This window comes from Podarcis melisellensis, assembly GCF_964234715.1.
Source record: "Podarcis melisellensis genome assembly, chromosome: 13".
NCBI lineage: Eukaryota > Metazoa > Chordata > Lepidosauria > Squamata > Lacertidae > Podarcis > Podarcis melisellensis.
This window is the reverse complement of record NC_138545.1, coordinates 33,265,365-33,291,732: the sequence shown is the minus strand read 5'-3', so window position 1 is coordinate 33,291,732 and position 26,368 is coordinate 33,265,365. Positions and strand designations below refer to the sequence as shown.

General features: G+C 47.9%; 1 protein-coding gene across 4 annotated transcripts in view; it reads left to right on the top strand.

Annotated features, from left to right (window-relative positions):
• The first annotated feature begins 490 nt into the window (after window positions 1-490).
• The window catches only part of OSBPL7 (oxysterol binding protein like 7), a 36,297-nt gene continuing 10,419 nt past the window's right edge, over window positions 491-26,368 (top strand). Inside the window, exons 1-15 of one of the 4 annotated variants that reach the window (XR_014162410.1) lie at window positions 491-1,095; window positions 10,408-10,624; window positions 10,963-11,085; window positions 11,520-11,573; window positions 11,745-11,858; window positions 13,294-13,425; window positions 14,480-14,606; window positions 15,627-15,730; window positions 16,431-16,523; window positions 17,073-17,202; window positions 18,336-18,484; window positions 19,950-20,045; window positions 21,009-21,140; window positions 23,244-23,337; window positions 25,934-26,247. Coding sequence is in view for 3 of the 4 variants with exons in the window: in XM_081885582.1 (XP_081741708.1) it covers window positions 10,526-10,624; window positions 10,963-11,085; window positions 11,520-11,573; window positions 11,745-11,858; window positions 13,294-13,425; window positions 14,480-14,606; window positions 15,627-15,730; window positions 16,431-16,523; window positions 17,073-17,202; window positions 18,336-18,484; window positions 19,950-20,045; window positions 21,009-21,140; window positions 23,244-23,337; window positions 25,934-26,247 (1,761 nt within the window). In the remaining variant the exon portion in view is untranslated. The other 3 variants (XM_081885582.1, XM_081885584.1, XM_081885583.1) reach the window with 3 other exon arrangements.

Genomic DNA, 26,368 nt, shown 5'->3' with positions numbered 1-26,368 from the left:
TATGGCCAGGGTTGAAAATGAAAGCAGTTTGCAGAGTATTTAACAGGAATAATTGCACACACGCAATCCAGGCGAAACTGAGGACTTCTGGCGGCGGCGGGAGAATTTTTGCATAAATACAAATATAGAGATTTTAAAAACAACTCGGGGGGGCACCCCACCCTTGGCAGCTCAGTAGGTACTGAGCATGCTTAGTGAAAGAAGAACATTTAAGGAAGGCGGTGGAACAATCAGTGGAGGATCCTGGAAAAAGGATAATTGGTTCTGACCAGTAAGCTGTTCCGCAGTAGAATGGACTCCCTTGGGAGGTTGTGGACTTTAAGTAGAGTTTGGATGGCCACCTGTCATGGATGTTTTGGTTGAGATTCCTGCATTGAAGAGGGTTGGACTGGATGTCCTCCAGGGTCCCTTCCAATTCTGCAGTTCTGATTCTGTGGTTGGCCCCGTGTTACAAGAGCACTCCCGTTAGGACCTGAGGATAGGCGACTGCCTAGCTGTCAACTTTCAGATTTGAAAATAAGGGATCAGCAGCCTCACCTGTCCCGGGGACACTCTACGGGATATCTAACAATCCGGGATAGCAGCGGGAAGCAGCGGGAAACGGCGCTGGAATAAGGGAATTTCCCGCAAAAAAGGGAAGGTTGACAGCTATGGACTACTGCAACATTTTGTTGCAGCCGACAGAACCTCCTGCCGTCACATCACTCACTCCGCTTGGCGCGGCTCCGCCCTGATGCTGCTGCAAACAGACCCCCAGTCCTAGTCGGGCAGATTTCCAAAGGAGAACTTCTCCCGTCGAGGGGGCAGCCACTCTGCACGGAGGCAGAAGACCAGCCGGCTTCCACCCGGTCCTCCAAGAGGCAGGGCGGCAGAGGCGAGCCAAAGCGCAGCCAAGCTGCAAAAGGTGGATTAACTCAAGAGCACCACCAGCGAGAGGGCTGGCTGCTTGCGACTTAGCTTGGCAGCTGCTTCCTGATTCCGGTTTGCAGCAGCAGCAGCAGCGGCAGCAGCAACAAACAGCCGTTGCTGCAGGAATTGGAAAACGGAGAGTCCAGAGAGACGGGAGGCGAAAGCAAGCATCGCCTCTGCGCGCAGGTAGGCTGCTGATCAATAAAACCACCACTCTCTGCCCACCTCCTGCATCCCACTCTTGCCATGGGGAGGGGAGGGGGGCACCTCCTTTGCACTGTGTGTAGTTGGGAGGGCAGGGAGGAGGAGGAAGCAGGGCGGGTTGCTCGGGACTTTGCCCTGTGGACTGGACAGATGGGGAGTGGAAGGAGAGCCTGCGCTTTCTATTTTTGGTAAGGCAAATGTTGCAGCCTGGCGAAGCGGGATTTCCTGGGAGCGAGTGGGGCTAGAGGCTAAAGGGGGGTGGAAGAGTCAGAGAAAGAGAGACGCCGAGGAATTTTCTTCAGAGGGGTGGACTGTGGACCTACGGTCGAGAAAGAGGTCAGGAAATTTCCTAGTGGGGAGGCAAATAGGAGTGGGGTTTTTTGGTTCTGTTTTCATGGACAGAAACAGCCTGATGGGAATGTGGTCCAGGGAACGCACTGGGAGGAGGGGTTGTTGTCTTTGTTTTTATTATGTATTTTGCATGGTTTTATCTTGTATTTTATGCTGTGAACCGCCCTGGGAGCTGCGGAGGAAGGGCGGTATGCAGATTTAATAAATAATATTAGTAATAGGTCTGGGAACTGTGGGATTTGGAAGGGATGTGATGGTTGCCTGGGGTGTGGGGAAGGTAAAGGCATTTGGGGAAGTGGGGCTTAAGGGACGATGACAGATTGGCCCACAGAGAAAGTTTGTCCCCATTTCAAAGACTTGTGGGGAGGAGAAAGGGGGATTTCAGTTTCAGGGAGAGATAAATAGGAGGGATTAGATGGATTTTAGCATCTATTATGCCTCAATAAAGAATCCAAAGGCTGGGGAATGTTGTTCTCTGGCCGAGAGAGTCATGGGCATAATTTTTCTCCATGGCGAAGGTATAGGAGTGCTTGAAGTTTTGACTTGGGGAAGGGTCCCTGGGGGAACTGAGAGACTGTCAGGGGAAAGTTGGGAGGGTCAGGTGAACTGTGCTCCACAGCATCAATAGATAGTGGATTATTCCACAGCACAGAGAAAAATGTGAAGGGGAAGTGGGAGGGAAGAATTAATTGGAAAACTAACAGCTTGGTACAAAAGCAAGGGGGGCACAAAAGAAAAAGAAAAAGCCTAGAAATGCAGTCCTGGAAATAAACGTACCCAGTGGTTACGGAAGGGTTGGTTTGTGTGTGTGTATGTATACTGTATGTTGATTAATGTACTGTACACATTGATGTTCTCACTTGATGATTGCAACATCCAGCAATTGCTTGGGTCCACATTCACGCCATAGGTCTAGTGCAGGGGTCAGCAAACTTTTTCAGCAGGGGGCCGGTTCACTGTCCCTCAGACGTTGTGGGGGGCCGGCCTATATTTTGAAAGGGAAAAAAAGAACAAATTCCTATGCCCCACAAATAACCCAGAGATGCATTTTAAATAAAAGGACACATTCTACTCATGTAAAAACACGCTGATTCCCGGACCGCCCGCGGGCCGGATTTAGAATGCGATTGGGCCGGATCCGGCCCCTGGGCCTTAGTTTGCCTACCCATGGTCTAGTGCACTATGACACCACTTTAGGCAGCCATGGCCTTCCCACAAATAATTATGGGAGCTGTAGTCCATTAAGGGTGCTGAGACTCACAGAGCTACAATTCTCGCTCAAATCGCTTTCCCCAGGAAACTCTGAGAATTGTAGCTATGGGAGAATAGGGGTCTCCCGATAACTTTCAGCACCCAGAATTATTTGGGGGAAGCCATGACTGTTTAAAGTAGCATCATAGTGCTTTAAATATCTGGTGTGCATGTGGCACAGCATGGGCCTTCGCAGACCAAATTTTTGTATTGCCTCTGACACAACCGTTTGTGCTGAAGTAGCTCATTCAACATCAGCAATGAATTAAAGAGCAATCAAATGTTGTGCGAGCCTACTTTCAAGGACCCGATCCTGAATTTATGAATTATTTCCATGGAAAAGCATTGCATTTGGGCAGTTGTTGGATGATCTGAAATTTCTGTCTGTGGGGTAAGATCTGTGATGATGCATTCACACATCCGCACACCAGTCATCACTTGATGTTGCAGTCATCAGGTCATGCAAATGCACATGCACATGTATAAGCCAGCTTTTATTTCCTTGCTGCACTAGTTAGAGTATTCAGATATTCCAGGATGCGTCTCCAACCTTTGGAAGGAGATTCCTTTGGTCCTTCTTCTATTGCTGGAGTTTACGGTTTGATAATTCTTCCAAAGGGATGCGACTTACAACAAAATGTCACTGTGTATTCCCGCCCCCGCCCCTAGCTCGCCAGCCAACAATTCCTTCTAAACAAGACATTCCACTATATCCGCTCCCCTCCCTATTCTGTCCCCCCTCTCCTATCTGCGCATGTGTGTACACACACACAAACCTTCCCTTCTTAATGAACTCTAAGCTTGGTACGCCCAGTTCCTTCAGACTTTCTTCATTTAGGCCCCTTCTCTTCTTCGTAGCTCTTTCTCTTTTCTTGACTCCTTTCCAACGTTGCCAATGTCACTCCTGAGCAGTGGTACTCAGAACTGAATGTGCTATTATTCTAAATGGAGCCTTGCCAGTTACCAAGTCCAGCAATTCTATTAACTTCCCAAGAACTGAGAACTATGCTTTTGTCGCTACAGCCTAAAAACGTCATTGGGCATTGTTTACAGCGTACCATCAGAAATCGGGGGCGGGTAACACCCAAACTTCGGGTTCCCGTTTACAGCTCCAATGTGGTGTTTTAGGGTCAAAGGGGGTGTCAGCCTTGGTGTCTAGAGAAGGAAACTAAGCTGATGAACGGCTGAGGCCTTGAAAACAAAAAGTCACCCTGCTGTGTTTCCTCCATCTCCACCTCTGGCACTGATCGACAACATAATCTTACTCAGAAGTAAGTTCTATTGAATTCAGTGAGGCTTACTCACAGGTAAGTGGGGTTAGGCTTCCAGCCTTAGGCTATGTACGCACTATACCAGGGGTGGCCAACTCCCAAGAGACTGCGATCTACTCACAGAGTTAAAAACTGGCAGTGATCTACCCCCTTTTTTGGGTTCAGGTCAAAGTTGTTGAGCTTTTGAGCTTTTTTTAGGAAGCAAGGCCCTGGTTTTTTGGGTTAAGGGCTTTTTGGGGGGGGAGCCAAAGTTGTTCAGCTTCTTTGGAGGGAGCCAGTGATCTACCTGTTGGACATGCCTGCACTATACCCTTAAAGCACATTCAAAGCGCATTTCCCCCCTCAAAGAATTCTGGGTACTGTAGTTTGTAGGGTTGCTGGGACTTGTAATCCTGTGAGGGGTAAACTACAGTGCCCAGAATTCTTTGAGGGAAAGAACATGCTTTAAAGGTGTAGTGTGTTTACGCAGCCTTACTTTGGAACCTCGGGAAACCACTTATTTAGTTATGGAAAAAGTTCATGTTTGTTTTAGTTAAGTCATGTGCAAATCAGCATTTAAGAAGTGTAAAATATTACCCATGGAATTTTAATTGTAGCTATTGTTGCAGCTGCTGCAAATGCCCTCAGTATAAGAGGTGTTGCCACCCTATTATCCTTTATTAATATCCTGGCTTTTTCAGTTCCTCCCTTGGTTTCATTTTGGTGTCACCTGCTTGCTAAAAGCTCTGTAATGTTGTCTAACTGGGCCATTTAAGTGCTGCTCATGACTGACACAGGTGCCCTGCTCTAAAGAACCAGACCTATTGCTGGGAGTTAGATCTGTCAGTGGCTGCTGGCTGTACCTATTTATAATACTTTTATGCCTCCTTTCTGGAAACCACCAAGGCAACGTCCAGAAAATCAGAATATGAGAACAACATACTAAGAAACATGAGAATACAGTACTATTTAAAGATGTGCAACAGAAGCTTAACCATGGCTGCTCTACGTCTATTTCCAATGGGGCTTACTCTCAGGAAAGTAGGGTTAGGATTACAGCCAAATTTATTACCCTAGAGTCTAAACAAACAAAATAAACGAAAGCCGCAGAGTCAGGAAGCAGGGTTCATCAGTTTTTATGAACAAACAGGGCATAGCTACTTTACCCTAATCCTACATCACAGGGAGGTTGTGTAGATAAATTGTAGGGAGGTAATCCACTTTGAGCTTTGGGGAAGAAACAAATAAACAAATGGTCTTTGCACGGGTCTTATAAGACCTTCCTTACGTTCTCCGCGTTAGCGGCATGTCACCCTGCTATATCCAGTTGCAACTCCACACACCTTTTTTTATATGCCGGCCTGTAACAAGAAGCTGCTGTTTATTAAGCCGAAACCTATTTTTAACACCTAAGGCAGGTGATGCGATGTGAGTGGTTGGAACTGACAGATGGCAGGCCGCTTGGAAGCCTTTAAAAGCGGCTGTCCCCTGAATAGGGCTTCCCCAATGCAGGTCCCTGGCACTCTTTACGTAGCCGTTCTGGTTGTTGTTCGTGCAGGTTCCAAAAACCTGAGTCATGTCATATATATAATATATATATGAGAATGAAAAGCATGGACTCAATCGAGTGGGGAGGTCTCCTGTTCCAGTCTGAAATGAGCAAGTCGAAATGAGTGGGAAGAGCCACTACTGTTCTCCTGAGTTGTTCCCCTTCACTTCAACAGGTTGAGCTTCGGCTAGAAACCAGTGGAGAAGGAAACAAAATCCATAATGTGGAGGCCTGTGTCAGGGCTTTCTAAGCTACGAATTCACTTTCCTGGGTGAATTTGCTGCGCTCTTTCTGGCTTCTCCGCAGTGGCGTAGCGTGGGGGGTGCAGGGGGGCCCGGCCGCACCGGGCGCAACATTGGGAGGTTAAAATCCACGGGTTAGGGGGCGCAAATTACTTGCCTTGCCCCGGGTGCTGACAACCCACGCTACGCCACTGCTGCTCCGTCATAGCTATGCTGTAGTAAAAGGGGCCAGGGGTCCTGCCTTCCCTCAGCACCGGCTAGTGGCCCAACTGTGTCTCTTATCTGAACAGGGATAGCCTAACCTCTGTCTATGCTCTGGTAACCTCTAGGTTAGATTACTGCAATGTGTTTTACGTAGGTCTGCCTCTGAAGACTGTTTGGAAACTTCGGCTGGTGCAGAATTCAGCAGCCAGGTTTTTCACCGGGGCAAGAGGGTTTGAGCATATAACACCAATCCTGGCCTGACTGCATGGGCTGCCAATTTGTTTCTGCTGGTTTTGACCTATGAAAACCTTAAATAGCTCAGGATCAGAATGCCTCACGGAGCACCTCAGACTCTGTGATCATCATCTGAGGCCCTTCTTCATCCCCCCCCCCCGGCAAGATTTCCGGAGGGTGGCAACACGAGACTGGGCCTTTTCTTTTTTTTTTCTTTTTAAAACTGTATTCCAAAACCGAAAAAGAATTACAAACATGAAAGAATTACAAACATTTGAGACTGGGCCTTTTCTTGGGTGGCTTCTCGATTCTGGAATGTTCTTCCCGGGGAAACTTTCCTGGCACCATCGTTATATATCTTTAGTCGCCGGGCAAAAACTTGCCTTTCTAACCAGGCCTTTTGGTGGGATGTTTTTAATGTATTTCCCCTTGCCACTTGGTTTTCATGTATCTCTGTGGGTTTTTCTGATTTTTGTTTGATTGGTTGTCATTCGCTTTGGGCTGCCTTGAGCAAGATAAAGCGATTAACAAATACAGTATAATAAATAATAATAATAATAATAATAATAATAATAATAATAATAATAATAATTCAGAGGGCTATCAGGTATACAGAAAGAGAATGTAAGAATTCAGAGCCATGGGTCCTTTCCATCAGGGGTGGGAAACCCCAGGTTCTGTGTGTTTGTGTGTGGCGCTGTGGGTTAAACCACAAAGCCTAGGACTTGCTGATCAGAAGGTTGGCGGTTCAAATCCCCGTGACGGGGTAAGCTCCCGTTGCTCAGTCCCAGCTCCTGCCAACCTAGCAGTTCGAAAGCAACTCAAGTGCAAGTAGATAAATAGGTACCGCTCTGGTGGGAAGGTAAACGGCATTTCCGTGCACTGCTCTGATTTGCCAGAAGTGGCTTAGTCATGCTGGTCACATGACCCGGAAGCTGTATGCCGGCTCCCTCGGCCAATAAAGAGAGATGAAAGCCTCAACCCCAGAGTCGGTCACGACTGGACCTAATAGTCAGGGGTCCCTTTCCCTTTAATGTGGCCCTTCAGGCCTCTTCACCTGGCTCTTGTGATTCTGCCCAGGCCACGCCCCCTTTCCCCAGCCACGCCCCTCCCCAGACTTCCCTTCTCCTTTTGCCTGGCTGGATTTTGTTCATGAATTCTGAAGGTGCGTCTGGCTTGTTTGAATGGAGGATGGAGAGATTGGATGGAGGTGCATAGCAACCTCTGACTTTTGCATGTCTGGACTGTATCCAGTTCCCAGAAAGGTAGAAATTAAATCCCTTGTTCCGTTTACATTTGCTCTCTTGTCCTCACCCAACCGCAGGCATGTGGCCTTTAGGAGATTGCCCATGAGGGGTGTGGCTCTCAGACCAAAGAACATTTTCCATCCCTGGGTTAGAACCTGAACAGCACACAGAACACCTTGTCAGCTTTCTCCACTGCCTTGGGATAGATTTAATTCTGTACCTGTGCCTGTGCATGCAATTAGCATATGCAGATATTATGTAAATCAGGGGGGCACTTTAGTCCTCTTCAGGTAGTGTTGTAAGGAGCCGCTCTCAGGAAACCTCAGATTTTGTGCTAAGCGAGAGACTCTTTTCTTCATGCAAACACAATTACGCAAATCAATTCAACATGTTTGCAAACGGGCTTCATTTTGCATTGACTCTGCTCAGCGTGTTCAGATTCAGGTTGTTGCTGAGAGTGGGGCATTTTTTGTTTTTTTTCCCCAGTAGTTGCCAAATTTGGAGATTTGGGGTGAGGCACAGTATATATAGTGACAGAAGGAGAATGGGAAATGGGTGAGAGGCGGCTGTGTTTATGCGGCTGCAGACTGGGGGGCAGGGGGGGAGAGGAATATGACTGGCTACAAGGGAAGATAACTTTTGGTAGGGGGTTGGAAGGGGAGGGAACTTCTTCCCTAACACCTTGTTTTATTTGGTTATTTATTTGCTTATTAAATTTCTATCCTGACCTTCCTCCTCAAGGAGCTCAGTCTGGCAAATTATAAAACAGCAAAATGCAATGAATATATGCAGGTCAGGATTGGTTAAACAAGGTGGGATGTGGAGGGGAGATTGAGACTAATAATAATAATAATAATAATAATAATAATAATAATAATAATTTATACCCTGCCCATCTGGCTGGGTTTCCCCAGCCACTCTGGGTGGCTCCCAACAGAATATTAAAAACACAATAAAACACCAAGCATTAAAAGCTTCCCTAAAGAGGACTGCCTTCAGAAGTCTTCTAAAAGTCAGATAGTTGTTTATTAAGCCCATTTAATGAGTCAAGTTCACAGCAGTGGTAAGTTTTGAACTGTGAGTTTCCTGGCACCTTCCCCTTGCAGCTCATCTCTGTCCAGCAAACACAATCGGTGTGTAAAATCTAATTTTTGTAGGCACGGATTTGCTGTTCAGAGTGTAACCAGCTACCCAGATATACACATTTAGGCTCCCCATAGAGATCCCCATTGGCTGGCCCAGTTCACATCCACACAATATATGTTGTTGTTTAGTCGTTTAGTTGTGTCCGACTCTTCGTGACCCCATGGACCAGAGCACGCCAGGCACTCCTGTCTTCCACTGCCTCCCACAGTCTAGTCAGACTCATGTTTGTAGCTTCGAGAACACTGTCCAACCATCTCGTCCTCTGTCGTCCTCTTCTCCTTGTGCCCTCCATCTTTCCCAACATCAGGGTCTTTTCCAGGGAGTCTTCTCTTCTCATGAGGTGGCCAAAGTATTGGAGCCTCAGCTTCACGATGTGTCCTTCCAGTGAGCACTCAGGGCTGATTTCCTTCAGAATGGAGAGGTTTGATCTTCTTGCAGTCCACGGGACTCTCAAGAGTCTCCTCCAGCACCATAATTCAAAAGCATCAATTCTTCGGCAATATATGGTTTCCTGCAAATAATCCAGGGAGCTTTAGTTTGTTAAGGATGCTCCCTGGATTCTTTGAGGGAAGCCTGTGCTTTAAGTATGCTCTAAACCAAGGCGGGTCCAACATCTCAGAACAAGTGGGCCACAGGAGTACTTTGACACAGAACCCGGTCCGAGCGAGTGATGTAAGGCACACGTTTCTTTTTCTTGCAAGTATTTCCCATTGAATTCGGTGGGGTTTGTATCTAGTTAGACTTGCCTAGGAGCAGGCTGCAAAGGGTGAACCTGTTTGCCAAGGGAGGAGAGATGGCAAATAGGTGTAGGTGAGCAGGTTATCCAAAGCAGCTGCTGCAGCCACTAGAAGAGTCTTGTGGAACAAGCAGGTGAGATTGATAAAAGGGTTAGATGCAGAGATGACGTACTGGAAGCCAGACTCATCATGGACAGGAGGTGTCATCCAGGCATCCAGCTAATTGGCAGGACTGTGGGAAGTCAGTCACAGCAATGGATTAGAACCTCTTTCCTTTAAAATATATTTCTCTCCTCCTTTCCTGATTGTGTCTTGGTCTAGGGTTTGTTTGATAAATCCTGCAACTGGGGGAGGAGGAAGATGGAATTTCTGTTTAATTATTGTTTGCTGATGTTTTGAGAGTTAATTTTATTGCGTCCTATTCTAATAGATTATTGAATATTACTTTATTTTATATAAGTCGTTTCATTTTAAAGCTATGCTTTATTATGACTTTTTGTGTTACAAGTTTCTTTGTTGTATATTTTGCTGCTGCAAACCACCGTGTGTATAGTACAGTGGTACCTCGGGTTACAGATGCTTTGGGTTGTAGACTCCGCTAACACAGAAATAGTACCTTGAGTTAAGAACTTTGCTTCAGTATGAGAACAGAAATTGTGCGGCGGCAGTGGGATGCTAAAGTGGAACTTCAGGTTAAGCACAGTTTCAGGTTAAGAACGGACCTCCAGAACGAATTAAGTTCTTAACCCGAGGTACCACTGTAATAGAGTAAGGCAGTATACAAATTAAAAGTGAAATGAAATGAAGGGGAGAAAGTTCAAATTTTGCAGCCAATCAAATATAGAAATACAGAAATGAAAGAACATCCAAACTCATGTTTTATTTCCCAAGACGAAAGAACAAGCAGTTGTTTGGAAATGTCATCATTTGTTGTCTTCCTTTCATCCAAGATGATGGTTGTTTTGTTGGTCTTCCTCGCTTTTTAAAAGTGTTCCTCTGTGGAAATCCCCAATTCTCTCTGCTTTTCCTTGTGCTGAACTGTAATAAGGACGTTGTGTCTTGTTTTTTGGTCTCTCTTCTCAGCTGCCCTTCTGAATGTGATGCTCAGGAAAGGAGGGCAAGGTTCTGACCGAGAGCGGCATCTCTGACCCTTTCTTGGCATCCAGAGAGGGCATTGTCCAAAGAGACGGACTGCGCAGGAATGGGTAGCCATGAGAAGGACCCATCTTCTCCCAAGAGGGCTCCGCCCCCCTCTCGCTCCAACAGCACTGTGTCTTCCAAGCACAGCATTGCTCGGCAGGTGAGATGTCTCCCCTCTGACCAAGAGTGGGTAGCCTGTGGCCCTCCAGATGTTGTTGATCTCCCAACACCCATTGTCCCTGTCCATTGGCCATACTGGCTGGGCTGGTGGAAGCTGCCAGCCAATCCTGGAGGAACCACATAAATAATCTACCGCATCCCAGAGGTTGGTGGGAGGGGTTTTCAGGTCAGAGGGTGTGGCCTAAAGGTTAACCAATGGGTATGTCTTTTAATCAAAGCCTTTGGACTGCAGCGTAAAACTTCAACCAGTTTTCCCTCTAGGAGAACACCCTATCCCTTCTGTTTAATGTTGTTGTTTTTTTACAAAAAATATTCTAGGGTTCCGAAAGCTGGGAGGTGGTGGATGAGCTGCGGATCCAGAGCGGGGTCATTCAGGAGCCAGAGAGGCAGGAGGGCTACCTGTTGAAGAAGCGAAAATGGCCCCTGAAGGGCTGGCACAAGGTGAGAGATTTGAGGGCCCCGTGTGTGTTGGGAATTGCTGGTCGTGGGTGCGGTTGGTACTCCTGTTGTGATTCCTAGTGTGATTCCAGACTTCCTGTGGTTCTAAACGATGGTCCCTTCCAGGCCTTTGAAATGTAGGTTCAATCAACCTGGGACCAGAGTGGATCCCTTGCAGCTTCCAGTGCTGTAGGAAAACCAGTGTGTCAAACTAACTCATCCCACATTCACAAAAACTCACGTGAACCGCGTAAGATTCATTCCTATGTAGGCCACTTCTTCTGCTCAATCTCCTGTTCCTCTCACGGTTCTCTGGACTGGGGCAAAGGGTATATGTGTGAAAAGGGTGGGTATTTTTCTTGTGCCTCAGATGGTTTTTTGACCACACGGATATTTGTGACTTCTTTCTTTTCTTTCTCCCCTTCTCTTTCTCAAAGCGCTATTTTGTTTTGGAAGATGGGATTTTGAAATATGCCACCACACGCCAAGATGTGAGTACAGGGCAGGGAGCCTGGGATGCCTGGGTTTCGATGAGGTGGGGACTCACGGGAATCTAAGAGCAGAAGTGGCCAAAGGGGTATGTCAGAGATCAATGAGATTTATAGAGCAGAGCTCAAAGGACTGGGTCAGTATTCATTTCACCATTTCACCCTCCCTCCCAGGTCTTGAAGGGGAAGCTTCACGGCTCTGTTGACGTCCGCCTGTCTGTCATGTCAGTCAACAAGAAGGCGCAGCGCGTAGATCTGGACACAGAAGAGAACATATATCATCTCAAGGTAAGGCGTGCAAAAGAGGAACCTCCTGCAGGTTGCAGGGTTGTGGTTGTGGTAACAGGACAGGACAGGATGGGACAGAAAAGCATAAGGAACTGAAATGGAAAAAAGGCAAAAGATTTATACGGTCTGAAGAGAAACCAGATGGAAAACTGGAAAAGGAAGACTGGGTGAGTGAATGGGAAAGGTCAAATGCCAAGCCATCATTTAGCCTTGAGGAGGTTGTTGGGCCTCAATTTGCCCAGTCCGGGAAATGGGAGCGTTAGCCTGAGGATGCGAAAGCTGAAAGTCCTGATCTGGCAAATGACACCTGAAAGGAAGTTTCAGTTTGCTTGCCTCTTGTTCTGGATGAACAAAGGTTTACTGGGAAACAAGATAACAGTACGCGGCACAGTAATGTGTACAGTGGTACCTTGGAAGTCGAACGGAATCAGTTCCGGAAGTCCGTTCGACTTCCAAAATGTTCAGAAACCAAGGTGCAGCTTCCGATTGGCTGCAGGAAGCTCCTGCAGCCAATCGGAAGCCACGGAAGCCGCATCAGACATTCGGGTTCCAAAGAAGGTTTGCAAACCGGAACACTCTCTTCTGGGTTTGCAGCGTTCGGGAGCCAAAATGTTTGACTCGCAAGGCATTCGATAGACACTGTGTATCAGCTAAGGTTGGAAAGCTCTGCATGAATGTAACTACCTTTGTGGTTCTCTGGGTCAGGGTATCATGTGAAAAAGAGATGGCTTGTCCTATTGGTTTGGCTTGCATTGTTGCTCTGGGTTCAAATCCAAGCTAATGCATGAACACCAGGGCCCATAACCAGGAGGATTCTGTGGGCATGTAGAGTGTGGGGAAAGGTTTCTCCCCAGCTATAGCAAACCAGGCTAGGTGGACATCCTTTGCCATTCACTGCAATTAGCTTTCAGCGCACATTTTCCTGGCAGTTCCTAAAACATGCAGGAAGCTGAACATGGTATATATCAGTGGTGTCATCAGATCGTTTTGCTACAAGCTTGGAGCCCTCGCTTGCAGACTTTCACGATGCTTTAACTGTGAACCGGATTGTTTTGAGGATTCTGTGGTCTGGGTGGGACAATGCCAACAAGGTCTTTATCTGCATTTGCCTTTAAAAAGAAAAAGGGGAGGGAAAGCTTTGTTGTATTGAAAAAATGTTATGTATTTAAAAGCCTAATAAAAAGATCTGAAAAGAAAGCGAAGCAGCTTTAATCTGCAGGAGAATTAGCATCTTGCTCTCTCTTCTCTTGAGATCTTTTGAATCCTATGGCTGCAAAATAAATTTATCTCCACAGTTTAGGTTGAGGATCAGCTGCGCTCAGGACCCTATCAGCTCTTGGGTTCAGATTTCAGACATCAATGTAAACCTCTACTTGGACAGGTATCTTAATTCCCACCACCCACCTTTGTGCTCCTAACGGTTCCTTCCTTCTAGATTAAATCCCAGGAACTCTTCAATAACTGGGTGGCCAAGCTCTGCTCACACCGCCAAGTGCAGAGGTTGGATGCCTCCCAAAGGCAGTACCTGACAAGTAGCCATGGTGGAAGAGCCTCGCATCCTACACAGGTGAGTCGGTGGGAGGGGTGGGGAAAAGAACTTTTTGTGTTGCGCAAGATGGATGGGAAGGGACATGCACATGGAATGATGGTGGGGTGAATGGACAGAAGACTCCTGTGTCCCTCCTTGGTTCTTTCCCCTTAGTCATATGCAGGAAGAAGAGACTTGGGGCCCGGACTCCAGGTGCCTTCTTTATTACACATTCATGACGGTTTGTGCACACGATGGTATCAGCGGGGTTACACGTAGATCCTGCTTTCAGTGCTGTTTGTACCTGCAACAGTTTTGAGGCAAACACATCACTTCATTTCCAATCGGTGCACATCTCATAACTTCCTGCTGAAATCCTGTCGTTTTTCAAATGAAGAAAAGTCATTTTTGGTGCCACTTTTGTTGTGCTACAGCGCAGGAGCTGCCCACTGGAGGGCAATAATGCCGTATCATTCTGGATGGATGCACTATTTTTGCATAGCCCTGCCAAACAAAACCCTAAACCAGTCTGGAGGCGCCCTTACATAGCTCTGGCAGGAAAGAGTTGCTTTATAGGCCAAAGTTAAGCTTTGGTGGTTCCCGTGGAAATGTTAAGTACATCTAGCAAATACATTTGTAACGTTCAGCTGCTAAATTGCGTCGGCTGCGTGTATAACTGAATTTGTACATCTCCAGATGTTGCTGTAGATCTCCAGCTTCCATTCCTAGCTAGCCATACTGGTTGAGGCATATAGGAGTTGAGAGTCTCAAAGGTCTCAAAGGTTATAGGTTCCCTACCCCTAGGATGACCTGTATACTAAAGAGCTGCGAGTTCTCCAACACCACTTTATGTGGCTTTGTAAAAGAGTTTAAAGTATTGGCACTTAGCTGGTTTCACCTCTTGATTTATAGAGAAAAGGGGTGCTGAAATCCTAAAATGACTTTGCCTCTGCTGTTCAGCTTTGTGCCCGGGTCCCAGGGAGATCTTCCTGGTGAAAAGCTCACAGCTGTGGCCTGCAAAATGGACACGCCTCCCACAATCCTTTGCTCTTAGCTTTTGTTCTGCCCACATCTTATTGCCTCCTTCCTGCAGGCCTGCAGCTCACGGCACCGCATTCTGATGTCCGAGAGTGCCCCTGCCTTGTCTTCTCTGGCCGGCCCCCGAGACAAGGTGAATTCTTGGCTGAGCGACAGCAAAGGCCTGGACAGGTGCTCAGCAGGTGAGATGGGATCTTCTTACCGCTTGCCTAGAACAAATGCCCTTCCGCCTTCCACCATTCCCAGCTCCCTCTCCTCTGCTCTTCCAAGCCAAGCATCGTCGCTTCTTGACGTCTGCATTTGCTGCTGCTGGGGAACCCTTTCCTATTCCATTGATCTCTCTCTCCTTCTAGCACCTTTCCAGTAAGAAGGCTTTTCCCTGGGGAGGGTCAGCAGATCAGAAGTGGGCTAAGGCGTTGGAGGGGGGCGGGAATCAGTGGCCATTATAAGCCAGAATGAAGGGGCAGCCTGTGGGTCAGAGAGGCTGTGCATGCTGTAGCTCTTTGTGGGAATTTGGCTTCCAAACTATGCTTGAAGTGCAAGCCACCCACCCAATGTCTCCACAAACTTTTTTGGGAGGGGGCCGGTTCACCGTCCCCCAGACCTTGTGGTGGGCCGGACTGCATGCACACACACACACACACATGGCGGAGGCGGCTTCTCTTTCCCCCCCAGCCCCTCCCCTCCCCCTGCCTACCTGTGGTGCTGCTGGTGCAAGGGTGGGCTGGCTCCAGAGAGGCGCTGCCCAAAATGGCGCTCAGCAAGCTTAGTCCATCCCCCTTCCTCCTCTACGCAGGGCAGGGAGAAGCCAGGAGGAGGAGGGAGGAGGCGCTGTGGTGTGTGAGAGGGAGAGGGGAAATGGCACCCCCCCAAAAAAATGGCGGTGCAGAAAAAAATGTAACAAACAGAATCCACACGATCCACGGACCGTCAGCAGGCCGGATCCTGAGGGAAAATCGGTCGGATCTGACCCGTGGTCTGTAGTTTGCCGACTCCTGCTCTACAGTGCTGCCATGATATAGTATGCGCTGTCTTCCGAATGCTCACTGACCAAAGAGCCGATGTACTCAACAGACAGGAAGTCCCGCCTCCTGACTCCCTGGCCTGTTTCTGCCGTGTTAAATCTGCAGACATCGCCCATGCATGCTCTTTCCGAGTGCAAAATTTTCACACGCGTAACGTTTGGTTTCTTTTTCCCTCAGAACTCTCCGAATGTCAGGGAAAACTTCAAGAGCTCAACCGGATGCTGCAGAGTTTGGAGACCCTGCACCGCATTCCATCTGCTCCCCTCATCTCCAATAGTCAGGTATGTAGAGCGGCGATGGCAACAAGTCATCATCACCTGAGGCCCTTCTTTCTGGGCCTCCTCCACGAGAGGTCCAGAGGGTGGCAGCATGAGAACAGGGCCTTTTCTGCAGTGGCTCCCCACTTGTGGAATGCTCTCCCCAGGGGAGCTCTCCTGACGCCTTCATTATATATCTTTAGGCGCCAGGCAAAAACATTCCACTTTTCCCAGACCTTTGGCTATTTAAACAATCTATGGCCTTTTAAACTGTGTGCGTTTTTTAATTGCTTTTGTTTGTTACCGTATTATGCATTTTTGTGTTTTTATATTGTAAGACGTCCTGTGGAATCATAGAATTGTAGATTCTGTTATTTGGGTTGTTGTTTTTTATTTTGATTATTTATTTTGTGGTTTTTTATTTTGATTTTTGTTCTGTGAACCGCCCTGAGTCCTCCGGGTGTAGGGCAGAATAACAACAACAACAACAATAGATTTGTAAGGGATCCCAAAGTTCATCTAGCCCGAACCCCTACAGTGCAGTTGCCACTGGTTCTGGAGTTGCTTTCTTGCCATTTCAGTAATGTACCAACCATGGGCTTAGAATGGATTTGCATGGTTATGTACCCACTCTTACAACATCTGCCAAACTGAGGAATTCCTGCTTTGAGTTCTCTGACTCTGGTAGCTGTGGCAGGAGACTCTTTCTTGATTTTTTTTACAGACCTCAGCGGGCACGGAGAGACCCAGGAAGGGGAAGAGATCCACCCGCATCTGGTGCACTCAGAGTTTTGCAAAAGACGACACGATAGGCAGGGTGAGCTGGCTTGGGACTGGGGGTGTCTATTCTGATATGGCCGTGATGGCCAAACTTGGCCCTCCAGCTGTTGTGGGACTACAATTCCCATCATCCCTGACCGCTGGCCCTGTTAGCTAGGGATAATGGGAGCTGTAGTCCCAAAAACAGCTGGAGTGTCAAGTTTGGCTATCACTGTGATATGGGGTGTGTGTCTAGCTTAGAAAGTGGAGGGTGGCATTTTGCATTGTCTTGCTGTTATTGAGAGAGCAATGCTTTTCTGGGGCAGAGGAGAAAGGCCTTTTAAGCCATGTTTTTTTCTAAAAATATGTTTAGGGGTACTCTCATTTTGACTCAAGAAAATCACCATTTTATAGTTCAAATTGGGGGAAATAAATACAGTAAATGGACAAAAGTACAAAGATTTACAAAATGTTTGGGGTATACGTACCCCTGCATCCCCGCAGGGGGAAAAAGCACTGCTTTTAAGTAATATGGAAGGGGAGAGAGGGTGTGATTGGGGAAATGTTGTACTGGGTATCTAAACCAGAAGTGTTTTGTCGCCTGCAGGTGGGGCGCTTGCATGGCTCTGTGCCCAACCTTTCGAGATATTTGGAATCCTGTCAGAACCAAGCCATCTTTAGCGTCCCTCCGGAATACAGCCAGCTGCAGAGAAGTTTCTGGATTTTAGCTCAGAAAGGTCAGCTTGTGGCAGGTGTTGGCAATTGTTGTTCGCAACGCTCAGGAATGATAGTCCTACTTTACCTATATTTGTTATTTTTGTTGTGGGTGGAGAGGGATGTGCTGATTTCGAAGGTCGACAGGGAGCAGGAGCCTGAGAGAGATTGGAAGGAAAGATTGTTTTATGGGCTTGTTCCTTTTTTGGGGGGTTAATTCCCCCCATTTCCACAACCTATTCTTTGCCGCTATAAATCACAGTGTTGTGACTGAAGCAACCCAGATTCTGTACAAAGGAAAGCTGGGTTTTGTGTCCTGCATAAATCGCAGAAATGTTCTTGTTTTACATAACTAGTTCAGCTTCTGCAGAACAAGATGAGTGTATCTATGGGCTACTTTTAAAATGAGGCATTTTAAATTGCATTTTAACCTGTATTTTAAATTGGTTTTTTTCTTTTCCTATTATGTTTTTACTGTAATTTTACTAGTGTTAGCCGCCTGAGCCCGGCTTTGGCCGGGGAGGGCGGGGTATATATATATATATATATGCTTTCGTAGATTTTCACGGGTACAGGAATGCAGGTTTTGGTGTCCTCGGGTGTCTTCCCGTGTAAAAGTTGGGGTGTCTAGGCGACGTTTCGACGAGGTCTCACTCGTCATCTTCAGGCTGGTGCTTTCGGCTTCTTGTTACTGGAACAGAGCAGGATGCCCAGAACATTGGAGGCTATACACCACACCCCCTCAACAGTATTTATAGGAACTCAAACACTGAGATCCTGCTCTGTTCCAGTAACAAGAAGCCGAAAGCACCAGCCTGAAGATGACGAGTGAGACCTCGTCGAAACGTCGCCTAGACACCCCAACTTTTACACGGGAAGACACCCGAGGACACCAAAACCTGCATATATATATATATATATATATGCCTTGTTTGCCAATTCTGCTCATGCACTTCGCTCCACTTTTTGGGTTTTCATTGGGTGTTATATACATTTGTTTTCTAATTGGTCAAGGTGGCCTTAAGGGCTAGAAACTTGAGCTCCTTCCTTTAAAAACAAAAGTTGATCATTCCAAGGATTCCGGAGTCCTTGCCAAATGCCTGGTTCCTTATGAGTGATGGGATCTGCTTTGAAATGTGCTTTCCTCCTCTGCCAGTTCATGGCTCCCTCAGCAGCGTGCTGGCCGTGCTGACGGCGGAGCGAGACCGTCTCCAAGAACTGCAGCAGACGCTCGATCTGCAACGCTCCACTATGTCTTCCGCCCAGGGTGGTCGTGGGGGTGGCATCGGCATGGCAGCAGCCGGGGTAAGACTCCTCCCACTGTCCTCTGGCAGGCTCGCCAATTGCTGGTTTTGAAACTTTGCTGGTATAGAATTATTACTATTTTTTTTATATAAAAAAATGTTAGATGCTTTTACCAAAACAACAACAACCCAACATATGCAGAATACTGCAGCATTGGCACAGAATAGCTCAATCAGTGTACAGTACCGTATTTTTCGCTCCATAAGACACACTTCCCCCCCCTAAAAAGTAAGAGGAAATGTGTGTGCGTCTTATGGAGCGAATTCAGGCGGGAAAAGCCCCCAAGAGCCACACACACGCTCCACGCGGCTCTTGTGGGCTTTTCTACGAGGTGGGAGAAGGGCAGCCTGTCACTGAGGGGTTGTGCTTCTCCCACCTTGTAAAATAGCCCCCAAGAGCCGCGCTCCCTTTCACGAGCTGCGTGGAGCGTGTGTGCGGCTCTTGGGGGCTTTTCTCCCTCATGGGGAAAAGCCTGAAAGTGCCACACACACGCTCCACGTGGCTCGTGAAAGGGAGCGCTGAGCAGAGCCTGGGATGCATACAGGCTCTGTTCAGCGCTCCCTTTAAAAATATTTTTTTTCTTGCACTCCCCCTCTAAAAACTAGGTGCATCTTATGGTCAGGTGCGTCTTATGGAGCGAAAAATACAGAATATATAAAGTCAAGAGCATGAACTTAATTTCAGGCAGGTAAAGGGAGTCTGACTGTCTCTGCCCCCATTTCTTCAGGTGGCTTTGGGCACACACGCACCCCAGCCCTTCTGAGGGAATGCAAACCTTGACCAAAAGAAGTTTTCCATCTTTGATTTAAGTAGATGCCCAAGTCATAGAGAATATGGGGCTCCACAGATGTCTCTTTTTAGTTGTGCATTCATGATGGATTTGGGCTCACAATGGTGCTGGGGCAGGTATAAGCGGTCCCGTTTTCAATGCGAACATTTTGGGGCAGGCATACTGCTTTTGTTTCCAATCTGTGCATGCTGAAGCCCTGTCAAATAGTGCACCACAAACATGCCACTTGATTTATTTAATTTTTGCCTTACTTTTGTTGCGCTATATTGCAAGAGTGCCCTTCCAAATGACAGTGATGTGATAAAATTCGCAGCCCCCAAATGCATCAGTGGAGTCTGTATAAGCCCCACCCCTGTTCTGCCTCCTTCCAGGTCCAAAAAGACCTACGCATTGGCGATTGCACGTCAATAGGACGCACCTAAAATGGTCGCCACCTGTAGATAATAGATATTACTATTATTGCATCCATGACATGTTGCAGGATACACCCACAAAAACAAACAAACCCCAGTCTGGGGGGGTTCCGTATCTTTCTGCTGGTTTTAAGCACTGATACCTCACGTTTGAGAAATTTAAGCATTGCCTGGTCTATGATGCTCTACATGGCAATTTCTTTATCTACATTCCGCGGCCCTCTCTAAATTCCTCCTTTCCCCGCTCCTGGCTTCTCTGCAGACACTGGACAATATGGAATGTATACGCCGTTTCCATTCTCTCTCCATCTCCTCGGACACAACCCTGGACTCCTTTGCCTCATTTAACCCTGATGAGGTAAGCTGTCCTTTTTTTTACAGCGGAGAAAACATGTGCTGCGACATGCTAGCTGGGGCTGATAGGAGTCTTAGTCCAAAACGACTGGAGGCCACCAGGTTGGCAAAGGCTGCTGCAGGCTCTTAACCTGATCAGAGAGTATTGCAGAGAGCTCCAGGCAAAGCCAGAGATGAACTGAGCAGCCATATTCCATCCTGTTTGGAGTTTCACTGGTGATTGGTCATAGATCTGTTCCGTTGTGTTGCGTGCAACTTTTCGGAAAGGAAAAAAAAGCCTGCATTTAACCTGTATGCAATTCATGTGCGGATGAGCCTTTGGAGTCCAATTTGGAAGGAAGTTCAGGAGTGATGGACTGGGCTGATCCACTGCAAAATAAACAGACCAGACAAACTCCTGAGTCCCTAAGGCAGGCTGATCCCTTCCAAACCACTAAAAGCGGTTACTTTTATTACTTAATTACTTACACAGGTTGTGACTATGGCCATTAGGCTGGATGTTAGATTTTTAAAAAGGACTATAGAGAGATTCATGGGAGGTGAGGTTCATCCACAACTATTGGCCGTGATACTTTCAGGTTAAGGGATGTGGGTGGCGCTGTGGTCTAAACCACTGAGCCTCTTGGGCTTGCCGATCAGAAGGTTGGCGGTTCGAATCCCCACAGCGGGGTGAGCTCCTGTTGCTCTGTCCCTGCTCCTGCCAACCTAGCAGTTCGAAAGCACACCAGTGCAAGGAGATAAATAGGTACTGCTGCAGCGGGAAGGTAAACGTTTCCGTGCGCTCTTATTTCCGTCATGGTGTCCCATTGTGCCAGAAGCGGCTTAGTCATGCTGGCCACACGACCCGGAAAGCTGTCTGTGGACAAAGCCGACTCCCTTGGCCTAAAAGCTAGATGAGCGCTGTAACCCCATAATTGCCTTTGACTGGATCTCTTGGCAACATGTTTTTTCTTTCTCTGCCCTCTAGCCGGATGCCCTGTTGGTTAAAGGTCAGGAGCAGCAGCTCTCCAATCGCAGCATCGTGTCTCTCTCCGACTCGCACACGGAGTTCTTCGATGCCTGCGAGGTTTTCCTGTCGGCCAGCTCATCTGAGAACGAGGTTGGTGGATATAGCCATTTGTGGGGGGGAGTCTTTAAAACAGGAATCTGTGGCCCACTAGTTGTTCCCGGGCTACAGCTTCCATCATCTGGAGGTACACGGGTTCCCCACATAAATAAACAAAATGATTGTGGTAATTGAGAGCAAATGGTCAAAACCCATCATTTATGGTGACACACATTAACAGGTGAAATTATAGCTGATCCCAGCATAATTTTCCCTGCTGCAGATTAATTTCAAGGTGTTCTTACAGGCCATTAGGAGAGAGTGGAAACCCACCCTTTAGCGCTCAATCAGAGCAAATGTCAGTTTGGGGTTTCCGCAGGTGGACGTTTGCTTTGGTTGAGCGCTAAAGAGCGGGTTTTTGCAGGGGAAGCTCTGGAGCATAAAAAATGCTTGGACACAGAGCTTTAAAGAGCAGGCTGCGCCTGGAAAAAGTGAAGGAAAGGTAAGTGTGAATATGGTCAGTGTCTCTACCTGCTGATGCCTGCAAAAATAACCAGCAACCTTTAAATAGGACTTCCTGCTCCCTGCTGTGGGAAATGGCTGCCTCCCACAATAATTCGGATTGTAATTTGATTTTTTGTGTGTGCTTTTTTCCTTGATTTGGATTATGATTGGATTTGATTTGTTTTTAATGGAAAACTAATAAAAATATTTGAAAAAAGAAAGAAAAAATAACCAGCAACAACAAGAAAATGCACAATAATGTTGCTCAATTAACGTCCTGCACATCTGAGCTCATATTCTTATAAACAACTGTTGGTGAGTGATTCATTTTTTAAAAGATAAGCCTTGGCAGCATTTCTTTTTAAAAAAGCAGTGGGAATGGTAAATAAATTGGATTTAGATTTTAATCCAGCTTTTCAGATCTTGTGTCACACGCTCCATATTCGTGTAAGTTTTAAAAAACAAAAAAACAAACAAATAGAATTACATTTTTGTTGCTGTGTCTTCACTGTCGTTTTTTCTCTCTCTCTCTCTCATCCTTTTGTGAATTAGCCAGCAGCAAAGCCACTCCCCCCTGCCTAGCAGCTGCTGCCCCCCCCAATCCCCCCCCAGTGGCCTATTCCCACCCCAGCTCCTCATATACATCTGCCCAGATCTTTTATGTTCAGTCTCTTTCTCTTCGCTCCCTCTTCCTAGTAGAAGGTCCAGGCCTAGCCCAGTTCTGCAATGTGTTCTCTTAGGCCTCTCCTCTTCCTCCTCCTGCTTTTCTACCACCTTTTCTCTTTCGGACACAACTCTAGGTGCCTGCTTCAAATTGAGAGACTCAGGAGCACTATGGTATTGAATTTCACAATCCCCTGCTTGCATGCAGCTCTTCCCATGAGTCTTGAAGGCATCTGAGGAGATGGCTGGGCTTTTCCAACTTGCTGTTCCTTTGATGTCCAAGGCCTCAACTCATGGCTTCTTCTTTTGATTGCTTCGAAGAGTTCTGTGTCACAGCCCTTACCGTCTCTGCAATGTGGACCTGGAGAATCCTGTGAAATCTTTCTCTCTTCTTTGTCTCTCCTTCTATCCTACACATATCCTCTCTGGCTTCCAGGTTCAGACATTTTGCTGTTATGAATTTCAGGGCCTAATTGCCTCTGCCCCATTTTCGCTATAGGGCCAAGGAGTACATAAGGCTCAAGGACTTCCCAGCAGCCTCTTCCTTTAAAGTGAGGAACCTTTGTTCCTCCAGGTGTTGCTGGACTACAATTCCCATCAGCCCCCATCAAGCATGGGATGATGGGAGTTGTAGTTCAGCAACATCTGGAGGGACAGAGGCTCACCACTCCTGCTTTGAAACTTGATTGGGAAGGAGAATGGAGATTGCGCTGACTAAATCTGTGCTGTCAGTCCACCCTGACGCCATTTTCCAAAAGCACCCCTGTTGGATTTTTGCTGGGCCTTTTTATATAAGATCCACCTCCGTCCACCTTGCCCACACAGGAAAGTTGCATTGGATTCCATGCCCCTTGCCTAAGTCCTAGCCTTTTGTCCTGCCTCTGATTCCATTTAAACTCAACCAGGCACCTCCTCCTCATCCTCTTCATTCCTCTTTCCTGGCAAACCCACCACTTCCCTTGGCCTGTGTAACCTCTGTTGCTCCTCCAGGCCACAGACGACGAGTCCTGCATCAGCGAGGTGACTAACAGCATCTTGGAGGAAGCCACAGACATCGCGGGAGGACCAGGGCGTTGTCTCAAAGGTACTTGTTCCAGGAGGTGATCAGGGTGTGTGTGCTTGCAGACGAGGAGCTACAGAACAGAGCCGCGACTAGGGGAGGGGATAAATCAGGGGCAGGGAACCTGTGGACTACAACTCCCATCATCCTCGACAAATGTCCTTGCTTGTTGGGGCTGATGGGAGTTGTAGGCGAACAACATCTGGAGGGCACTAAAGAGCAATGAGCTGGAGGTAATCCATTCTTTTTATAAATGTCGCCTGCCGTCCCAGAGTATATGCCGACTTCCCAGAATAAGTTATACAAAATAGTAATAGTACAGTGGTACCTCGGGTTAAGTACTTAATTCGTTCTGGAGGTCCATTCTTAACCAGAAACTGTTCTTAACCTGAGGTACCACTTTAGCTAATGGGGCCTCCCACTGCCACCGCGCCACTGGAGCACGAGTTCTGTTCTCATCCTGAAGCAAAGTTCTTAACCCGAGGTACTATTTTTGGGTTAGCGGAGTCTGTCACCTGAAGGGTATGTAACCTGAGGTACCACTGTACAAGAGTTGGAATAGACACCAAGGGGGGAAAAAAACATTCACATAACAAATGATTGACATTTTGGATTTCACTTCCACAGGGGTGTGGGGCTGTCAAGAACAACATTCCTAGGGGATAACGGAGCAGCGTGGGGCTGATGCTAGAATTGGGTGGAGCCAGAGCTGAAAGTGGGTGGGACCCCTTTTCTGTCCCTGCCCCTGCCCCTGCCCCTGCCCCTGCCCCTGCCCCTGCCCCATTTCTTGCTTTCTTTTTCTCAGCCACCACTTTCTCTCTCCCTCCCTCTTCCTCCACACCCCGTGGGCTGCTAAGGGTGGGTGGGGAGCGCACACAGATCCCTCTTGCCTGAGGTCTGATCTGATCACTAGCAGAGGGGGCTTCCTCCCCCCTGCTTCTTTTCCCATCGCTCCCCCCCATTTTGACTCTCCCTTCCTAGCACCCTAATTTGTCCCCATCTTGCCTTCCTCCTTCCCTGTCATGCTCCTTCCCACTGTCACAAAGCGAGTCAGGGGGCTGCAAGCTTCCCACTCCTGCACTATCACAAAGTCTGGCGTTAGCTGCTAGGTTAAGTAAAGGTAAAGGGACCCCTGACCATTAGGTCCAGTCGTGGCAGACTCTGGGGTTGCGGCGCTCATCTCGCTTTATTGGCTGAGGGAGCCGGCGTACAGCTTCCGGGTCATGTGGCCAGCATGACTAAGCCGCTTCTGGCAAACCAGAGCAGCGCACAGAAATGCTGTTTACCTTCCCGCCGGAGTGGTACCTATTTATCTACTTGCACTTTGATGTGCTTTTTGAACTGCTTTTGAATCGTGTCCCTTAGCTGCTAGGTTAAAGGTAAAGGTAAAGGTACCCCTGCCCGTACGGGCCAGTCTTGACAGACTCTGGGGTTGTGCGCCCATCTCACTTAAGAGGCCAGGGGCCAGCGCTGTCCGGAGACACTTCCGGGTCACGTGGCCAGCGTGACATCGCTGCTCTGGCGAGCCAGAGCCGCACACGGAAACGCCGTTTACCTTCCCGCTGCTAAGCGGTCCCTATTTATCTACTTGCACCCGGAGGTACTTTTGAACTGCTAGGTTGGCAGGCGCTGGGACCGAGCAGCGGGAGCACACCCCGCCGCAGGGATACAAACCGCCGACCTTTCGATCGGCAAGTCCTAGGCGCTGAGGCTTTAACCCACAGCGCCACCTGCGTCCCTAGCTGCTAGGTTAGATGGCTTTAAAAGTGAAAGAACAACCCCCTGGAGGATTCGTGTGTGTGTGTGTGTGTGTGTGTGTCTGTCCCTAACTGTTATCCACTTAGTGGAGCTTCCATATTCAGAGCCACTATACTTCTGAATATCAGAAGCTGGCATTCAGCACAGCAAGGGAAAAGTTTTGCATCCTTAGCCTTCCTGTGACCTTCATAGAAGCATCTGACTGACCGCTGCTGGAAACAAAATGCTAGACATTTAACATTTTTTAAAGTTTTATTTATCTTAGCAGCAACATCTAGTCCAATAACACAACAGTAAAGAAAGACAATGCAATTCAATTCAAATTAAACACACACAAATACAAATTTGGGTCATGTAGTTCACAAGGGCTCTTTGTGCAGAAATTGTCTATAAAATGGGCCGTGTTTGGCTTCTTTGCAGGGAGTGGGGGGTAGCCCTCAGAGTTTGGGGCTGTGCTTCTTGTAACACAGAAGCCTCATACACCCCACGTCGTGGGCAAACTAGACAGAGAGGGGATATCTAAAGGTCCCTGCCTGGAGGAGACTGATTTCTGGCTCCTAATCTCAAATGCGCAGGAAGAGGTGGTGGAAGCACCGCGATGAGTCAGACAAGGAGGAGGCAAGCTCTTTGTCACGAATCACTGCAGAGACAAAACTGGGTTTTTGAATTCAGGTTTGCAAAACAGGGTGTTTCCTGGCTCTGAAGAGATAAAACGTCCCGAAGCAGGGGTTTCGTACTGTGAAGAGCAACAACATTAAATATGTTTCTTCAGCCATCACCGGGTCTTGCCTCTCAGTTTCACAGCCAGGCATAGGGTTTCTTTTAAGACCTGACAGGAGCTGCTTCTGTCCCCTCACTACAGGCCCAGGCGCCATGCCCTGTGTTGGGGACACCTCTGATTTGAGCCTCAGCCTGCCAGTGCCTCTCCCTTTGTACCTCCCCGGGCCGGGTCCCGGGATCATCCGACGGAACTGCCTCCCGGCCTCCCACGTCCACGCCAGCGACGTCAGCGTCTGGAACATCCTCCGCAACAACATCGGCAAGGATCTCTCCAAGGTCTCCATGCCGGTTCAGCTGAACGAGCCCCTCAACACGCTGCAGCGCCTCTGCGAAGAACTTGAGTACAGTGCCCTGCTGGATGCGGCCAGCCGCAACCTGGACCCCTGTGAAAGACTGGTATTTGGCCTCGCCCTCTTTATTGCCTTAACCAGGCCGCCATCTTGGAACAGGGGTTGTGTTGGTCAGGCGAGAAGGTCATCCGTGTGGGGGGGACCAGCTCTTGGTGGGAAAAAAGAGA